Source organism: Pteropus vampyrus, unplaced genomic scaffold, assembly GCF_000151845.1.
Source record: "Pteropus vampyrus isolate Shadow unplaced genomic scaffold, Pvam_2.0 Scaffold561, whole genome shotgun sequence".
NCBI classification, from domain to species: Eukaryota; Metazoa; Chordata; class Mammalia; order Chiroptera; family Pteropodidae; genus Pteropus; species Pteropus vampyrus.
This window is the reverse complement of record NW_011889342.1, coordinates 252,429-271,352: the sequence shown is the minus strand read 5'-3', so window position 1 is coordinate 271,352 and position 18,924 is coordinate 252,429. Positions and strand designations below refer to the sequence as shown.

At 55.7% G+C, this 18,924-nt stretch overlaps 1 protein-coding gene across 1 annotated transcript in view; it reads right to left on the bottom strand.

The window, feature by feature from the left end:
• NOTCH3 (notch 3) overlaps positions 1-11,750 on the bottom strand; it is a 29,777-nt gene extending 18,027 nt beyond the window's left edge. Inside the window, exons 1-15 of the mRNA XM_011384113.2 lie at positions 11,563-11,750; positions 8,966-9,044; positions 5,558-5,700; positions 5,140-5,478; positions 4,925-5,047; positions 4,600-4,833; positions 3,663-3,818; positions 3,396-3,581; positions 2,658-2,771; positions 2,314-2,427; positions 1,541-1,774; positions 1,310-1,420; positions 646-838; positions 423-574; positions 106-219 (exon numbers count right to left, since the gene is read on the bottom strand). Of these exons, the coding sequence (XP_011382415.1) occupies positions 106-219; positions 423-574; positions 646-838; positions 1,310-1,420; positions 1,541-1,774; positions 2,314-2,427; positions 2,658-2,771; positions 3,396-3,581; positions 3,663-3,818; positions 4,600-4,833; positions 4,925-5,047; positions 5,140-5,478; positions 5,558-5,700; positions 8,966-9,044; positions 11,563-11,674 (2,404 nt within the window). The 5' untranslated portion in view covers positions 11,675-11,750. The remainder of the gene's footprint in view (positions 1-105; positions 220-422; positions 575-645; positions 839-1,309; positions 1,421-1,540; positions 1,775-2,313; positions 2,428-2,657; positions 2,772-3,395; positions 3,582-3,662; positions 3,819-4,599; positions 4,834-4,924; positions 5,048-5,139; positions 5,479-5,557; positions 5,701-8,965; positions 9,045-11,562) is intronic.
• Positions 11,751-18,924: the final 7,174 nt, after the last annotated feature.

The following is an 18,924-nucleotide window of genomic DNA, read 5'->3' as shown; positions in this document are numbered from 1 at the left end:
AGGGCCAAGGGTGAGTCCCCCTCTGGGTCCCCAGCATCGCCCGGTATGCGGCAGGGAGGAGAGAAGGTGAAGTAGAGTTGGAGGAGAAAGAAGCAGCTTGTGTACCTTGCCAGCCAGGGGGGCAGGAGCAGATAGCCGGCTGGCCAGGAGCAGACTCACAGTGGCCCCCGTGCTCGCAAGGGTTTGGGGTACAGGGGGACAGCAGCTCACACTGATGACCTGTAGAGGGCAAGCAGAGTAAGAAAGTCTCAAGAGATTCTTTCTTTCATCAGCCCCCAGGGTCCCCACCTTGATACCCACATCCCAAGATGAAAAGAGGAAAAGAAAACAAAGAGAAACATACAGAAGGAAGAGAGTGAAACAGGAAGTAAGAAGGAAGAGGGAGGTGGAGAATCCTGGGGAGGGAAGGTAGGGACACACACCATGGACACCAGGGGGACAGATGCAGTGGAATCCCATTCCATCGCTGGTGCAGGTGCCGCCAGCCCCACAGGGCTGAGACTCACAGGCATCTTGAGCAAGGCTCTGGCTGCACTGGGGGCCACTCCAGCCAGGCTCACACTCACAGCGGAACCTGGAGGGGGAGGCAGTCAGGGCTGGCATGTGGGCAGGGGTAGGGGGTCAGGGGCTGGGGAGAGACCTCACCCTCCAGGTGCATCGTGGCAGACACCGTGACTGCAGGGTTCTTGGGCACAGGGATGGCTCGGGGGAAGGCACAGTGGGGGCAAGGAGCCAGGTGGGCAGAGGCAGCGGAAGCCGTTTTCCCCATCCACGCAGGAGCCTCCCTCGCCGCACGGGCTGGATGCACACTCGTTGATCTCCACGTTGCATAGGGGCCCTGGGAAGCATGCAGGCAACCTCATCCCAGGACAAGGACAACTGAGCCAGTGGGGAGGGACAACCTAGCCCCATTTAGCATGGCCACACCCTTGAGCAAAGACACTCTCATTCTCATATCAACTCTTGTGAAAATTAGAACAGCCGCCTCCTGAAACCAGAGCTACCTTCCCCCAGATCATCCTTATTCCCAAACTTGCATAAAGTCACTTTCATTTTCACGAAGGATTGCCTTGGCCCCACTCAGAAACATTCCTATCCAATCAGGACACCACCTATGTTCCAGGATAAACTTGAGCCGATATGGGGACAACCTCATACTGATGAGAGAAATGCACAACCTCAGGGCAAAGCGTGGACAATCTTGTTGGACAGGCGAATGCAGAGAGAGGGGCAAAACCCAGCCAAGGAAGATGGATGATTTCACCTTCACCCTCTAAAGACCTCCTTTCCATGGCAGCCACTTGCCCACCTGTGAAGCCAGGCTGGCAGACACAGTCGTAGCGGTTGATACCATCTCGGCAGATTCCAAAGGTGCAGGGGTTGCTGGCACAATCATCTATGTTCACCTCGCAGTTCACACCTGGGGAGGGGGAACAAGACATGGGTAGCCACCGCTGTGCCCTACCAGGGGCACCATTTCCAAATCCTCCGTGCCCCTCCGGATGTACTGTTCCTGCCCCAGCCCGGCCCCTGGTCCCACCTGTGGTGCCAGGAAGGCAGCGGCAGAGGTATTTGTCCACCAGGTCTAGGCATTTGCCCCCGTGGCGGCAGGGCTGGCTGCGGCACTCATCCACCTGACTCTCACAGCGCGTGCCTGTGTAGCCCGGGGCACAGGCACAGGAGAAACTGGCAATGCCGTCCACGCAGCGACCGTGGTGGCACGGGTCCGGGGAGCAGTCATCCACGTTGAGCTCACACAGTGTGCCCTCGAAGCCTGCGGGGCCACAAGGTCAGACTCTGCCCACCTGCCAAGGTCCTGTCCATCCATAGTCATGGCTCCAACCAGTCCTGTCTAAGCTTTACCTCAGGCCTTGCCCATCGAGCCCGGAGGAGGCGGGCTCAATTCAGGCCCTGTCCTAATTGGCCTCCACTCCATCCAGCTCTAGGTTTATTCCAGGACTCGCCCCTGGTCAAGACCCTTCCAGTTAAATCCCACTCCCAGCTATGGCCTTGCCTCCAATTTTTACACTATCAACCCTGTTCTGCAAACGGGGACACACAGGAGGCGCCTGGGGATACAGTGTGTTGGATACCACCCATCCAGTTACCAGTGCCTAGTCTCTTGCCAGACCCTTTGGCCCCAACCCATAGCCTTACCTCAACTTAAGTCCATCGTTGGCTCCGCCCCCTGGCTGCCATTGCCCCTGATTTGCTGTGCCCCGCCCCCAAGTTTTCTCTCAGGCGGTTATTGGCCCTTTCCTCCAGGAGCCCTGCCTTCAGACTCTTGTCAGCCTGGCATTGACCTGCCCTCACCCTCTGCGCAGCGGCACTCGTAGCCGTCCGGCTGGTCCACGCATTTGGCTCCATTCCGGCAGGGTGTGCTGGCGCACTCATCAACATCCAGCTGACACATGGCCCCGCTGAAGCCTGGGGTGGAGAATGAGGTGAGCAAAAGCCCAGACAGGGTCAGAGCAGTCACCCCTCACCAGCCCTTGTTTGGGTGGGAAGCCCATTTACTTATTTTTAAATTAATTTCGATGTTGTTCAGAACGTGGTTTCCGCTAACATGGTCTCATATGCTCCCATTCTGGAGCTGCTGAGCTGCTGCCCCTGCAGGGACCTGTGTTCTTCAGGCTCCCTGGACCCAAGGTCCTCACCTGAGGGGCAAGTGCAGCTGAAGCCATTGACTCTATCCTTGCAGACTCCACCGTTGACACATGGGCTGCTCTGACACTCGTCCAGGTCCACTTCACAATAGGTGCCTGTGAAGCCTGTGGTGGGTTGGGGGATGGGGGAGGAGGAGGATTAGGGCAGGGGAGACTACCATCCGAAGGGAGAGCAAGCGGGGAGGTACCCCCCTTTCCACTTATAGATGGTTCCCCTGAGCCTTGGCCTTTGCCCCCAGCCCAACACTAGATTCAGTTTTCATCCTCAGGCTGGCCCCTCACTAAGCTGTGGTCCCAATATGGACCTTGCCTTCAAACCACCCTCTTCCCTCTCCACTCCACAGACTATGCCCTGTCCTCAGCTCCCAGCCCCAGGACCCACCATAGCCGTGTGCCCAGCCTTAAGTTCTACCCCAGTATTAGTGGGAGACTGTCTGCCGGCTCTGGCTCCACTTAGACCTAATTCTAGTCCCCACCCCCATATTGTCCATGCCCCCCAACGGATCCTAAGGTCAGCTGTAACCCCAGCCTGAAGTTCTACTGACTCCATGTGACAACACATCTGGCCTCACACAAGATTCTGCTCTGGCCGCACCTCCACCTCATCCCAAGCTTCAGTCTCTCAGCGTCCTCTCCCAGACACAGTTCCACCTGTGTTCCCCTCTGTACCCTGCCTGCAGGTTCCCCTCAACCCCCACAGGCCCTGCCCATGCCACACCCACCACGTACCTGCCATGCAGATGCAGGTGAACTGGCCTATGCGGTCGAGGCACGTGGCCTGGTTGCGGCAGGGCCCAGATAGGCACTCGTTGACATCCGTCTCACAGCGTGGGCCGGTGTAGCCACGGCCACACTGGCACAGGAACGAACCCTGTGTGTTCACGCACCTGCCCAGGTGCTCACACGGGTTGGCACCTGCAGGAACAGGCACAGCTGGTGTGGGCAGTTGAAGACCAATGTATCCCCACCTTCCCAACTCAGAAAATGACCCCTCACCAATGGAGCACTCATCCACATCCTGGTCACATGCGCCGCCTGTGAAGCCTGGTGGACAGGTACAGATGGCCCGGCCATTCACCGGGTTCGTGTCGCAGATAGCATCCTCATGACAGGGGTTGCTGACACAGGCGTCATCCAGATGACACAGAAGCCCTGGAAGGGGGCAGGCAGAAATCAAGGGCAGACCCTCCAGCTCTGTCCAAAGTTCCCACAGCCCCACATAGTGTTTGTGTTTTGTTTTTATTAACCCAGAGTGTATTTAGTAGTTATTTTTTTCCCAGCCATTTATTATGAAAAATTTCAAACATATAGAAAAGTTGATTTGTACGCCCACCGCCTAGATCCAACTATTATAAGATTTATCTTTTTTTCTGAATCGTTTGAAAATGAATTGGAAACATTCACATATTGTTTTTCGTGTATTTATTTATTTATTTATTTTTATTTTTTTATACCTACAGCACGTAGGCGGTCTCCCATCCAAGTACTAACCAAGCCTGACCCTGCTTAGCTTCTGAGATCAGAAGGGATCAGGCGTGTTCAGGGTGGCATGGCCGTAGACTCACATATTGTTTTTAAATCTGTTGCCTCTTTTTCTGATTATAAAAGGATCTTACCTCAAGCCTTTGCTTCTGCAGTACCCTCTGCCTGACACACCCTTCCTTCCATTTCCAAGTCCCCCTCCCATACACCTTCTCTGACCTTTGCCGTTTCCAAAGGTCCCCTCTCTTTCTCACAGTATAGCTGTCTATTCCCATGGCTTTTGCCCTGGACTATATGCCACCCTCCTCTTAGGCCTCTTCCAGGCTTACCCTTTACTCCAAATTTGGCCTCCAGTATAATCACTCAAACACTCAAGTCAGACACCATCCTTGTCCCAGCTCAAGAACCATTAATGGCTCCCTTGCTACCTACAGGGGAAACAGCTACTCACCAGTCTTGCCCATGGGGCAGGCACAGTAAAAGGAGGCCACGCGGTCATGGCAGGTGGCCCCATGGAAGCACACAGCCGTAGCACAGTCGTCGATATTCTGACTGCAGCTCTCACCAGTCCAGCCATTGACGCACACACAGCTGTGGCCACCCAGTGTGTTAAAGCAGGTGCCCCCGTTGTGGCAAGCGTTGGGCTGCAGCTGACACTCATCCACGTCCTCTGTGCAGAATTGGCCTGCGGCACAGAGATGCACCAGTCCAGACACGCCGACTGTGCATGCCCACCCAAGGTCTGCCGCTCAACTCCCTTCAGCCCCAGTGCCCACCTGTCCACTCGGGAGGGCACTGGCAGTTGTAGGTATTGACGCCATCCACACAAGTCCCCCCATTTAGACATCGGTGCCCTGGACAGTCATCCACATTCACTTCACAGTTCTGGCCCTCGAACCCTAGCATGGGAGGAGAAGGCAAGGATGGTCACTGCCAGGCTGGCCAGCTGCTCCCCCACTCCTGCTGCCTCCCCTGAGAACAGTTCCCTCACCCGGAAGGCAGGCACAGTCATAGGTGAGGTCACCATTCTGTCTACAGGTACCCCCGTTACGGCATGGTGAGGGAGCACAAGGCACTGCAGGGTTCTCACACAGTGGCCCTGTGTAGCCAGCTGGGCACTGGCAGCGAAAGGAACCAGGCGTGTTGAGGCAGGTGCCACCATGACGGCAGGGCCCGCCCACTCGGCACTCATCCACATCACTTCGGCAGCTGCGGCCCTGGTAGCCAGGTGGGCAGGAGCAGATGTAGCGGCCATCTGGCCCCACTGAGCAGCGGGCACCATGGGCACAGGGACTGCTGAGGCAGGGATCCGGCAGGGAGCAGTCAGGGCCTGGGGGGACCGGGAGAGGGTGAGCTTGGGCAGAGTACACCCATGGCTGCCTAGGGCTCCCCTCCAGATCATCCCTTACCTCGGAACCCACGGGGACAGCGGCAGGAGAACCGGGCAGTGCCCGCTACCACTGAGCTCTGGCAGACACCTCGGCCAGCACAGGGGCCCGAATGGCAGGGATCTTCCAACTGGCACCGCTCACCCACCCAGCCTGGTGGGCACCTGTGGGCAGAGACAGTTCAGTGGGGGCAAGAAAGCTCCAGACACAGAGATACACACAAGACAGGCTAACAGGCAAACAGCAATTAACACACTCATTTATTCATGCAAGTATTCACTGAGCACTTACTACATTCTTAGCTATAGGAGTACAGCAGCAAACACAATAAAAGTGGTCCCACCCTCTTGATGCTCACAGACAGATTAGGCCAAGAGAAGATACACAAATCATGAATTAACAACATGCTAGCAGGGAGTGGTGAGGGCCGTGAGGGCCATGAGGTCCATGAAGGGTATAGTACAGAACGGGAACTCCGGAAAAGAAATGTCCACGTCTCAGAACATGTGACTGTTACCTTATTTGCAAAGAGTCTTTCCAGATATAACTAAATGACAGATATCAAGATGAGATGATCCTGGATTTTCCAGGTAGGCCCTAAATCCAATGACAGGAGTCCTTTTAAGGGAAAGGCAGAGGAAGATTTGGGAGAAAGAGGCCGTTGGAGGCAGAGATTGGAGTGTTGCACCCACAAGCCAAGGACCGCCTGGAGCTACTAGAAGTAGAAGAGGGAAGGAAGGACTCTCTCCTAAAGCCACTAGAGAGCACGTGGCTGCCAACATCTTGATTGCAGACTTCTGGCCTCCGGGACTGTGAGAGTAAATTTCTGTTGTTTCAAACCACCCAGTTTTGAGTAATTTGTTATAGCAGCCACAGGAAAGTAAGACACAGGATAATGGGAACAGAGTGGGAGGAAGGCAAATATATTTTCACAGACTGAAGGAAGGGAGTGGGCCATGGGACTGTGTGGGGAAGTGTTCCAGGCAGAGGGAACAGCAACTAAAAAGTTCAGACTCCAGAAGACAACCTCCCAGGCACACACAGACAGACCCAAAAACATACATACACAGATACACACATAGAGGGACACACCAACTCCACATATTGGCTTGGCAAATACTCGGATACCAACCCACGGGCTGGGTCACACATATGGGCAACTCTCACCTGGACAGACAGGAGGACCCCAGAAGTCCTCCACTCCTTTTCTGGGGACACATATACCCCTTTTTTCCACGGAGGGTAGGAAGTAGACACCAGTATTGATGCCTTTTTGTTGGGGGGAGACCCGCAGCCCCCTCCCCAAATTCACCAAAGCAAGCTGGATGGAGTGTGAGGAAAATATGAGAACTGGGAGGATGGTGACCCTAAGACTGGAAATCTCCAGGGAAAAACTGGCTGGATCAGAGGGGCCTAGAGAGGGTCCAGGGTCCAGGCCCCGCCCCTTAAGCTGCCCACCCCTCGTGCTGGTCCCTCCCTCTCGTTTGTCCAAGTCACTGAGGGCTAAACTCCAGCAGCTGACTCAGTCCTTAGCGTCATCCACAATATCCCCCCACCCCGGCTCCCAGCGAAACAGGTCAGGGCAAGGCCGGGCGGGGGAGCAGATAGTGTCAGGAAGGTAGGGCCCAGCTCCCAGCCCCCTCCCCAAAGGCCCGCAGGGCAAGGACGGCCGCAACTACAGTGTGCCGGGAGGGGGCGCGCTGCACCAGGCTCCCCTGACTGCTGGTCCCACCGCTAGGCAGGGCGCGGCAGCGCAGCCCCCTCCTGGCGCCCGGGGCGGGTTCTCACGCTCTGCGCCCCGCTCCCCTGCCGACCGGTCAGGCCGGTTCCAGCCTCCGCCCGCGTCCCGCCCCACGGCCTGGGTTTCGGGGGAGACCGACTTAGGCGTGGGGGGGGGGAGTTGGCGGGGGAGGCGATGACTGGAAGATAGAGACAAGGGCTTGGGAGCCTATTTTGAGGGGAAAGACTTGGGGGATCTATAGGGCAGTGACAAATAGGGCCATCCCTAAAAGGATACGAATATTTGGGACCTTGAAAGAGATTGGAAGTGGGGCGCGGGAAATAGTTCCCACGGCCTATCTCTGGGGACTGAGCCCGCTCCACTCCGGGAGATCCAGGCTCCAGGAGCCTGCGCGCACCGGTGATTCACCTGTCGAGGGGCGGGGCAGCCACGGGCGCATTCACCTGTCGGCAATATTCCAGACACTGAGCTCCACTGTGCAGGAGCCCCGCACCGCGGCTCCGCCTCCCGGGCGAATGGCTCCAGGTCAGGTCGCACTTTTCCCCACATCCACCATTGCAGACTCCCAGCCCCAGGAACCCACTCAGCTAGGCTAATCTCCCCCACCCATGAGCTCAAATGGAGCTCCACTCAAAGTGCGTGTATAATTTCAAAGGGGCTCTCCTGGGTCTAAAGTCCACGTTGTTAAATGAATACATGAACGAATCAATTAATGGCTACCAGCTGAACTGCTATTACTAATGACATTCTAAAAGGAACCAAGCATTTCCCCATAATCTTGAGAGGTTCCCCCTTAAGGCACCTACTTCCTGTGTCTCTACCGTTGTTATTTATAATAATAATCCCTATTTATTGAGCACTTACTGCATGCTGAACACTATGCTGAGTTCATTGTATGAAGGACTATTTAATTCTGTATAATCAACCTCCTAAAGGAACTATTATTGCTTCATTTTCCGGATGAAAAAAATTGAAGCTCAGAGAGCAAGAAGCACTTGTTCAAGGTAACCTAGACCCAGAATTCAAACTGAGCTCTGTCTGCCCCTGCTCATCTCTCTCCTAGCCTCCGCTCTGCTTCACCCAGCCCTCCATCTTTCCTTGTATTATCCAACAACCCAACTCTTGGGCCCCTTTGCGGTAACCAGCCAAGGAAAGCACCTCTATCTCACAAAGGCAGTGAGGTTCAAAGAGGGGACATGACTAACCCAAGGTCACACAGCAATAAGGTGGCAGAGCTGTATTACAGGCCTCTGTGTCCCCACCACAAAATCCTGAGAAGGGGAGGGTGCAGATGGCGTACCCACAACTGCCAAGCCATTGCTATTGGTCCCTGAAGATTTGCTGATTGAATTATAATGACCTCCATCAGGAGCTTTACATGTGATCTCAGGCAGCTGAGAATCCTGTGAAGTTGGGGTTACTGGGCCCATTTTCCAGACCAGGACACTGAGGCTTATAGAGTTGAAGTCCCAGTCAGTCAGCGATGTGACGTGGGATTTGAACCCTGGCCAGGCAGACTCCAGAGCCCCTGGTCTCAATGCTGCTGATTCTGATTGGGAAACAAGAGGTTGCCCGAGCCACACACACGTAGGTAGTGGCAGAGGCATCCACGGTGGACAGAGGCAGGGAGGGAAGACAGACCGCCTCCCCACACAGGGCCCACTCATGGCTTAGAGCCAGGCACTCACAGGCAGGCAGCCTCTCGGGAGGGCAGCTGGGTGCAGCGACCTCCATTCGCACACGGGCTTCCGTCCAGGCAAGGAGGGGCTGTGTGGGGGGCAAAGGGAGGTGGGCGGGTCAGCCAGGAGCCCAGGAACCCTAGCTTGGAGTGACAGACCCCCACCTTCCCTCCCCCAGGCAACAGCTGCACAGAGCTGGGGGTGTCTCTGCGGGTGCAGGGAGCCCCCGCATCTACAGTTCCCACGCCCCCCCCACCCTGGCCCCAGCTGTTGGGGTTGCAGCTGTCCCTGCCAGCTTGAGCCCTGGGAACCACAAGGTAGGGTTGGGCAGGAGAAGGCACTGACTTGTGCCAGATGTGGGGGCTCAGGAAGCTGCCAGAATGGGGGGTGCTGAGGCAGGAAGTGAGGCACTGAGTGTTAAAGAAAGGTCTGGCTGGGTCTGTGTGCCCAGATCCTGGGGTAATAGAGGGGCAGGGGCAGGGAGTCCTGGGGCCATGGGTCTCCCTTCCAGTGATGTTGGGCATCTTCTCTGGTAGGGCAGCCCTACGTGGTGGCTCTGGGGAGAGAAGCCGGGGCATGTACCCCAGGTGCAGCCAGCATTGGGTGTTGCAGGCATAGGGTGTGTAAAGGGAGGGGCAGCTGGCACAAGACATGTGCTGCCCTGTCCAGCGTCCCCATCCCTGAGGGCTGTGTCCCTCTGGGGTGTGGCACAATCTAACTGTCCTGCCAGACAGGTCTGGGGCATGGTTGGGTGTGAACTAGTGGAGAGTTGCGTGTGCTGACAGGTGGGGGGCCACTGTGTGTGTGCGCGTGTATGTGTGTCACAGAGAGACAGAAAGATGGAGGGAGATGGAGAAAAACAGAGACAGACATAAAAAAGGAAACTAGAAGCAGGCAGACACAGAGAGAAGGAGATAGAGAAGGGCAGAGACAGAGAAAGAGACAGTGAGAGACAGGAGGAGTTGAGCTAGACATGAGAATGGGCCAACATGGTGTATGTCTCCTTTCTTAGGAGGACAAGGAGAGACAAGAAACTATCACCCAGACAGGGGTCTGTGGGTGTTTGTGAACTCACACTGGGGAGCACGTGACCCAAGCTGTGGGCCTCAATGAGCTCTGGGCTGTGCAGGCACATGTGCACGTGCATGACGTGCATGACGTACATGGGTGTATAGATGTGTGTGCCACATACGCAGGCTGGGTCTGTCTGTTGTGCATCCATGTATATGAACTCTGTATTTGGGTGTACAGCTGTGTGTTCGTGTGCACAGGTATGTCTGTATATGGATTGGATGTGCCTAACTGCATGTGTGAGCTGGGTGTAGGCATGCCTTTGGATCTGTGTCTTAGTGAATGCAGGAAGCATGTGCGAGGCCTTCGGTTGATGCACGTCAATATGTGAGCTGTGTATATCTGGGTGTGTCTTGCGTGAGCTGGGTGTGCACATCTGCGGGTGTACTGTGTGTGTGCACGTCTACATCTTGGTATGTGTGACCCAGGGCTGTGTATGCTCGCTGGCCCCGCAGGAGTGGCCGCTCCTGCCCGGTCCTGCTAGCTGGGGCTGGGGCATAGGCTAGGGAGGCCAGTTCCTCCCGCACCCCCTCCCTTCCAGCGCCCAGCCCCACACCGGCGTGCCGGGACCCCTGGACAAGGCTGCTGGGCCCGCGTCCCTCCTCCGCCGGCCAAGCCTCCCTTTGGGGGGCTGCGCCCGCGCAGCCCCCGCCCGGGCCCCGCCGCCCGTCCCGCTTTGTCTGGCAAAGAAAGCGCGAGGCCGGCCGGAGGGAGGGGGTGTCTAGACGGCGCGGCCATTGTCCCAAGCGAGGGAGGGGAGAGCCGGGAGGGGGAGGGGCGGGGGGCCCCGGCCGGCTGGGGAGGGGCTCGGGCTGCGGGGCCCAGGCGCTAGAGCCCGAGAGAAGCACGTGGGCTCGTGCCCCCCTTTCTCTCCCCTCCCAGGGCAAGAACGGGGTCCCGGGGCCAACTGGTCCCGGCGGCCAGGGGAGGGAGCGGGGCCGCAGGCTGGGGAAGGGGCGCGGGCGCCGCTGCGGCTCCGACTCCTGTTCCGGCTCCGGGTCTTGCAGCGCTCCGGCCTGGGAAGTTTCCTATGAGTTTAGAGCTCCGAGAACTTCGCGCCCCCTCCTCGCCTCCCGCCCCGCCAGGCCAGCCCCGGGTGGGTCGGGGGGGGTGGGGCTTTTGTACGAAGGGTCACCGCCCTGGGGGTATTTGGGCTCCAATCATGACCTTCCCAGGACTCCAGATGGGCGTGGGTTGGGAGCGAGCCCCAGATTATTGGTACCCCTCAATTTTGAGTCCCTAATGCCAGCACCTCGAGCTTTCACTCCCGGATTCCTGGGTCCCTTCATCCCCAGCCCTGATCGTTCCTGGGCCCCTATGCCTTGGGCATCTGGGGCCCTGCCCCCCCTCATTCTGAGTCTGTCCCCCAGGACTGGGACGCAGCAGCCCCGGGCTCCTGCGCCCCTGCCCCTGCTTTGGTCCTTGGCTCCCAGGCCTCCCCCCAGCACCAGACTCGAGGTCCTTGCACTCCGCTGCAACCCCCTCCCCGTCCCCCTCACCCAGTCTGTCCAGCCCTCTAGATTCCGGCCCCTCACCTGCAGCCCCTGGCCCCGCTAGCAGCAGCAATAGGGGCAGCGCCCGCACAGACGGCAGTGGCGGCAGCGGCGACATCAGGCGGCGGTGGCGGGCCCGGGCCCCCGGCCCCATGGCGGCCGGCTGCGACCCTCCCTCCTCCCTCCTCCCTCTTTCCCTGGGCTCCGTGCGCGTCCGGGGCCAGCCTCCGCGCGGCCAACTTCGCCGAAGTGAGGCAGCCGGGCCGCCCCGCCCCCAGCCCTGGCGGTTCGCCCCGCCCCCGGGCCTGCCTTGCTCTCCCCGCCTCCCGTCCGGCCTCCCGGGGTCCCAGCCCACCTTCCATCCACCCTCCACCTACCCACGCTGCCTGGGGACTCGCGGACCCTCAGAAACTCAGGCCCGCCACGCGGGAAGACGCAGGACCAACTTGTAGTGGCAGACACATGCAGCCTGGTGAATATCCCCGTTCCCAACACGCCCAGAGCCGAGGACACATTGGGCCAGGACATAAACACGAACCCCCCCAGACACCCTGAAACTGAGGCTAGGCATGTCCTGAGAGGATCACGAACACACAGCCACCACGCACAAATGCAGAAGCATGCACAGAGCCGGGATTTAAAATTTGAAGCTATAGCAAACCCGAAACTCAGGCCCAGCCAGGCCTTGAGCCTGAGGCCCCATATGTAGCCTCTGATCTCAAACACACTCTAGGAATCTCATGCATATGGGCAAAAACACACATACACACTCCTTCGTACCCCACTTCCTCCTCTCTACCCTGTGTGAACCACGAAGGTCTACCCCAATGCCCCAGCCCCCAGCCCCACCCCATACCCCACACAGCTTTGCCACTCAATTTGATCAACTACCTTTTCCAAAATGTCCCCATTGTGAGAATGGGACCTCTGAAAGGCCCCAAGCCTACCCCGGAAGGAGTTGTCATTCTTGGGGGAAAAAAAACAGACACAGACACCTACAGGCTCAGGGCTGGGCCAGAGGCAGAGGCAGTCTCAGGAGAGCTCAAAGAGGGGTTCCTGAGGGCTCTGCTTGGTGTGGGGGCTACTTATTTTTTCATTCATTAATTCAACAAGTAGGCATAAAGCTCTAGCTCTGTAGGTCTGGCTTTGTTCCAGGGACTGGGGGTGCACCTTCCACCCTCAGAGAGAGCTTCCCAGAGGAGCGTCCAACGGAGCTCAGCCTGAGTGAACTGAAAGGATGACATCCCTTCAGAGGGACAGTCTTGCACCCACAGGAGGGGGCAGAGTCTGGAGGGAGAATAGGCAGGCCGGGGGCGGGGGGGCGGCGGGGGGTGCTGGCCATGAAAAAGAGAAAGAGGAGAAAGAGCTCAGGCTGGCCCCCTGGTACTTGGCTTGGTGATGAGGCTACAAGGAGAAGAAATGGGTGGGGGGTGAGGGGCTGAATCCGAGGAGCCTGGGAGTCACCCACGGGGCAGCCAAACATTGGGGCTGAGCATAGAGGAGCCATGATAAGAGATAGTCTATAGGCCCCCCAGAAATCTTTGGGCAATTTTAAAACTTTCTTTTAAAATACTTTGAAATACACAATAATGCAATTTCCATATGCCCTTGGTCCAGATTCACCCACACTTTGCCACATTTGCTTTATAATTACATATCAGTGTGTTTGTGTGTGTGTGTGTATGTGTGTGTGAGAGAGAGAGAGAACAAGCTGCAGACATGATGTTCCTTTGCCCCCAACACATCATTGTGTGTTCCTTAAGAACAAGGGCGTTCCCTTACCTAAACACATGACATTCTCACCCTCGATCCATATCCAAAGTTTTCTGTTGCCCCACTAATATCTTCTATAGCATGTTTCTTTGCTGGTCCAGGATCTAATCCCTCAGCATGTGTTGCATTTCATTGTATCTCTTGGTGGCCTTTAATCTGAATCTGTTCCTCAGCCTTCCTGTGTCTTTCATGTCGTTGGCATTTTTTTGGAGAGTCAAGGTCACTTGTTTCATGGAAACAAAAAAAAAGCTGGCCTGCTGCTTTTTCCTGACCAGGTTCAGGTTGTGTGTCTTTGACAGGAAGGCAGAGACCATGCTGGTCCTCCCCAGTGCATAGACTCAGGAGGCACCTAACCTCACTTCCCAACATTGACGATGTTAAACTTTGATCTCTTGAGCGAAGTTGGTCAAACTGCCTTCCTGTAAAAGCAACATTCTCTTCCGACCCACCCCGTTGTAATAATTAAATATCAATATCATATGGAGAGATAATTTGAGGCTGTGTATATCCTGGTACCCATCAAACTTTCACTAACTGATTTGGCATTTATTAATGATTTAAAAAATCATCCTCTGATGATTTTTTAAATTGAAATAAAATTCACATAACATAAAATCAACCACCTACCATTTAAAGTGTTCAGTTCAGTAGCATTTAGTGCAACCATTATCTCTATCTAGTTCCAAGACATTTTTATCGCCTTTAAAAGAGACCCTGTCCCCACTGGCAGTTGCTCCCCAACCTCCTCCCCCAGGCCCTGACAACCACGAAGCTGCTTTCCGTCTCTATGGATTCGCCTATTCTGGACATTTAAAATGGAATTATAGCACATAGGCTTTTGTATCTGACTTCTTTCATTCAGTGTGATGTTTTCGAGGTTCATAATGTTGTAGCATGTATCAGTACTTCGGTCCTTTTTATAGCTGAGTAATATTCCATTGAATGACTATATCACATTTTGCTTCTCCATTCATCCACTAACATCTTGGATGATTTTTTAAATGCTGGAAGAGGAAGAGATGAAAGAAGCAGAGAAGTATCACTAGACAGAAAGGAGAAGCAGGAGAAGCATGAAAAGCCAAGGGTGGAAGTTGAATGACTTATCAGGGCCCTTCATCAGAGATGATCCCCAGCCCTGCTGAGACCAGCAGACAGCCCAGCCCCAGGGGATAGGAACTGAGGACACTCTGCCACTCCCATCTTGTGAGTGCAGCCCCCATCTGGGAGGGGAGCTATGTATCCACCGTATGGATGCAGCCCCATGGGGAGGGGTGGCCCATCTTATGGCGACTTGCTGGAGGCTTCTAGAGGAAGATCTGAGATTGGAACCCAGGTCTGAGTGACTTCAGGCTACATGGAGCTTGAGGGTGGGGATGCGGGGAGGGGATTGGAAGAGAAAAAGACAAAAGTTGCATAAGAAGGGGCACAGTCTGACTCACAAGGAGTGTGCTGAGTCAACAGGCCCATGGAGCAGGCATAACTTCAGCCCTCCCCATGCCCATCACCCGAGGAGGAAATCCAAGCCCCTCAGCCCAGTGGACCCAGGCCTGACCCTCTCCAGCCCCTCCTAACCCCCTCGTCATCAGACTGAGACCAACTCCATCTTCACCCAGCTGACCTTGCACTCTCCTGGCCTTTGCCCTCTGCGTGGGACACCCAGCTGAACAGAAAGACTCTTTCGCTTCCTCTCCAAGCAGGAGCTCATAGCAAATGCGTTGTCTTTGAAAATACATTTTCTTATAGTTATAGGGCATGTTCTGCTATTTCACACACGTGCCATCCCTTTGCCCATGTCGATCCCTCTTTCTAGAATGACTTTCCTCCCCGCATTCCTGTACCTGTTGAACTCCTGTTCATTCTTCAAGATTTTAGCTCTAGGAAGCCCTCTCTGCCCACCCTACCAGACTGAGGTCCTCTGCTGCCCCAGGCTTTACCAGCACTCTCCCACCCTTTGGCTCAGCCTTGGCCACAAGGGACCGGGTCTATCTGTGTCCTGCTCTGTCTCCTTCCTAGACTGGGAGCTCTCCAGGGGCCAGGAATCACTAGCATGTGGTGGGCATAGAGGGGGTGACATTGGAGGGTTTGATGACTTAGGAAGTGTCTGAAGGAGTTGAGATGCCCAGCTCAGAAGAGCCACTACAGGGGGCCCAGATCACTTTCTTCAGTACCATTCTGGGAGATTGGGGATCCAGTAAAGAATCTGGGGGCTCAGGGGCAAAGGTAGGGGCTTTAGGAGGGGAACTAACTTCTCCCTTAGCCCATCTGAGAAAGAATTTTCAGCTGGAATGTATGCTCTAGGAGATGCTGAGCTCCCTGTCTCGAGGCAACCAGGGAAGGGCACACATTTCGCTAGGCCGGAAGTCTACAGGCTATGACTCTGCTGATATGGCTGCCCCTGGTCTGTGGCAGCCAGAAACGGTGAGAGAGCAGTCATGGTGAAAACAGGCTGAGGATGGCATTAGGGGAGTAGGGACAAAAAAGAAGAAAGATACATTTACAGAGTCCCTACTGTGTGCCAGTCCCTTTCTGAAGCCCCCACGACTCCAAGGGGACCCAGTCAGCAAGCAGAAGGTGGCGTCCTGGCTCCAGGGTCCTACTGCTGTCCTCCAGCCACTGTGGCAGGACCAGCTCAAGGTGTCTTGATCCCTGGGGGACAGGATAGTCAGAGCAACCATTCCCACGGCCTTGAGGCAGGCAGCTGCACAATTCCCAATGTGGTGGGGGTAGGGAGGCTTGAACCGCTGCCCCATCCCCCCTCACCCCCCCTCCGGGCGCTGCTGGCTGCCTTGGCTGGGGACTACATTTCTCCTCAATGAGTTCAGTCCCCAGGGATGCGGGACCTGGGGCCAGGCCAAGACACAGCTGCTGGGCCCAGGCCCACTGACCACGAACCTGAGAATGTGCCCTTGGCTTCTCCTCCCAGGACCGCAGTCCTGCCCTCTGCACAGAAGCTGGGGCCAGGCTCTGACACTCAAGCAGTGGGCCATGGGAGCCCAACCAGAACCAGCAAGGGTGAGGGCTGCCGGGTGTAGGTCCTGGGCAAGAGTGGGATGGCTGGACTCCAGGGGCTGTGGGCTGCGGACCCAGCCTGGACTCCTGGCCACTGCCTCCCAAGGCCCTTCTCTTGCTCAGACCCTCCATGGCTCCCCACTGCCAAGCGTGACACCCCTCTCACCTCGCCAGCCTCACTTCTCTGTCTTCCAGGCTTCCCCATGTTTGCATGGGTTTTGCCCACTGCTGTAAGCTCCCTTCTCATACCCAGAGGCTCCTTTCACCTGACAGCTCACTCTGACCCTCCAGCTCTTTTATATTCAGTCTTTTGACATTTACTAAGTCCCTACTTGGTGCTAGGCCCTATTATAGGTAGAGGGGACCAATGCAGAGCCAGTTCCTGCCCTGATAAGGGAAACAGACAAGAAATAAGTCTTCAAACAAATAAAAATCAATCATCAAGGGTGACGTGAGAGAAGGAGAGATTTCATGTTGGGTGAGGGTGGGGTGGTCAGGACCGGCCTCTCTGATGAGGGGACATCAGAACTGAGACCTGAAGGAGAAGGAGCCAGCGAGGCAAACAGCCAGAGGATGGGTGTTTCAGGCAGAGGAAATAGCACATGCGAAAGCCCAGAGGTGGAAGGAGTGAGTAGGTGAGAAGAACAGCGAGGAGGCCAGGGTGCTAGGTGCAGAGTGAACAAGGGTGGGAGGTCAGGGAAACCGATGGCGCCAAGTCCCAGGGGATTCTGTCTCGAGCACAGTGGATGCCACTGGAAGCTGACCTGACTAAGGTTGTAAAAGATCACTCTGGAAGCTCTGCCATCTCTTCTCCCAGGGAGCTTCCTGCTGCTTCACATGGTCTCCTCTAGCCTTCAGCTCCCACCACTCCTTCCATCTCGACTTCCGCCCCACCGTGTGATCCTGCCTGGCTCCCAGATCAGATTCTGAGTTCTGTGGGCGTCTGTCTTGCTCATTGTTGAATCCCCAATGTCTACCATTGAACCTGGCACACAATACATGAAAAAATTGTTGGGTGACTAATGAACGTGCTCCGTACTTCTTGGTGCAAAGGAGGATCCACAAGCTGAAACCTGTATGTGCCCAGCACCAGCCCTTGAGATGTCCCTGTCTGGACGCAGATGACATTAGATCAGGGCTGGGTTAGAGTAAGGCTAGGGGCTGCTGGGGCTTCCTGGGGCTTCCTGGAGAAGGAGGGGATGTAAAAGCCAAACATATAAGAAACACGAGTAGAGAGAAGGAAATTCGCTTGAATGGAGCATCTACCAGCTCTGCATATCTGGGCAGAGGAAGAGGATAGGCTACTCCCCACTCCTTTCGGGGACTGTGGTTTCCCTGCCTTAGGATCCTCCATTGGGCAGGACATCCGGTGGATGTCTTGGCCTCATAGGCCCTGAGCTTAGACCACTCCAGCCTTCCATGGCCCAGCCTCCTTCAGGACCCCATCTCCTGCTCATCTCTGTACTATGACACTCTGATATCACCTAATTTTCTGTCCTGGCCTCCCTGGATTCTGAAACTTGTCTTCCTTCCTGAAAGTGTGGCACTTGTCCTCCCTTCCTTTTCTCCTGCTTCAGGAAAGGGGAGTGCCCCCCACCCTCACCCTCTATTCCCGTTCAGGGGTTTTTATTCCCTCCTCCCTTGGCCATAGGTTGAGGTCTCCCATGAGAAAGTGAAATTCGCAGCAAACGCTCATCTCACATCCCCCACTCAGCCCCCAAGCTCCTGTCTCTGTCCTCACATCTCTCCCTACTGCTAGCTTCATTCTCTCCCTTTTCCACTCCACTCCATGCCCCGAGAGGCTGACCTCTCCAGACTGTATCAATGAACAGCCTTGTCCTCTGATTTCCAGGTGTGTTTGGCCAATCGGAGGCACTGGCAGAAGAAGAAGCCAAAAGAGAGAATAGGATATTAATCCTCCTGCATCCCTCTCTGTAGGGTCACCTGGGCGGACTATGTCCTTTGACCAAAGGCCCTGTCTACACACATCTCTTGCTGGGCTCTACTAACCTCTTTCCTTCCTCTTGCTCAGTCAGGGGGACCCAAAGATGATAATGGCTCTCCATGGGTGCTCACCCAGTTGGTTCCCCCAAATTCTGCAAACTGTATATGGTCCCTGTAGCAAATTTGACTCAAGTCACCTCATTTGAATATGCCAGTTTCTTCCATGCTCCTAACTGGGGTTACCACTGTTCTCTCCCCCATCCCTGTTTGAATACACTCATAGCACCCATGCCCTGTCCTCAGCTCTCGCTCCAGGGTTTCCTTCCTCACGATCTGCATGGCTCGGTCCTCCCAATCTCTCAGTGCCTTTTGACACTAGGAGCTATGACCCCCTCCTCAACACCTCCTCCATGCTTGCCTGCCTCTCCTCTTCCTTCTGTGGTTTATCTCCTCTGCCTGTCCCTCAGAGGTTGGGCGCACCGGGGGCTCAGTCTCCAGTCTTGTTCTCCATGGTTCTGGGGAGACTTCATCCTCTCTCCCAGTGTCACTGACCCTCCTCCTCACCACACACGGATCCTCCTCACCACACACGGATGCTCCTCGCTGGGCCATCTTTGTCTTTAACCCACTGGATGCTTTTAGGTCCCTGCCCCAGAAGTCCAGCCCCCAAGTAATATT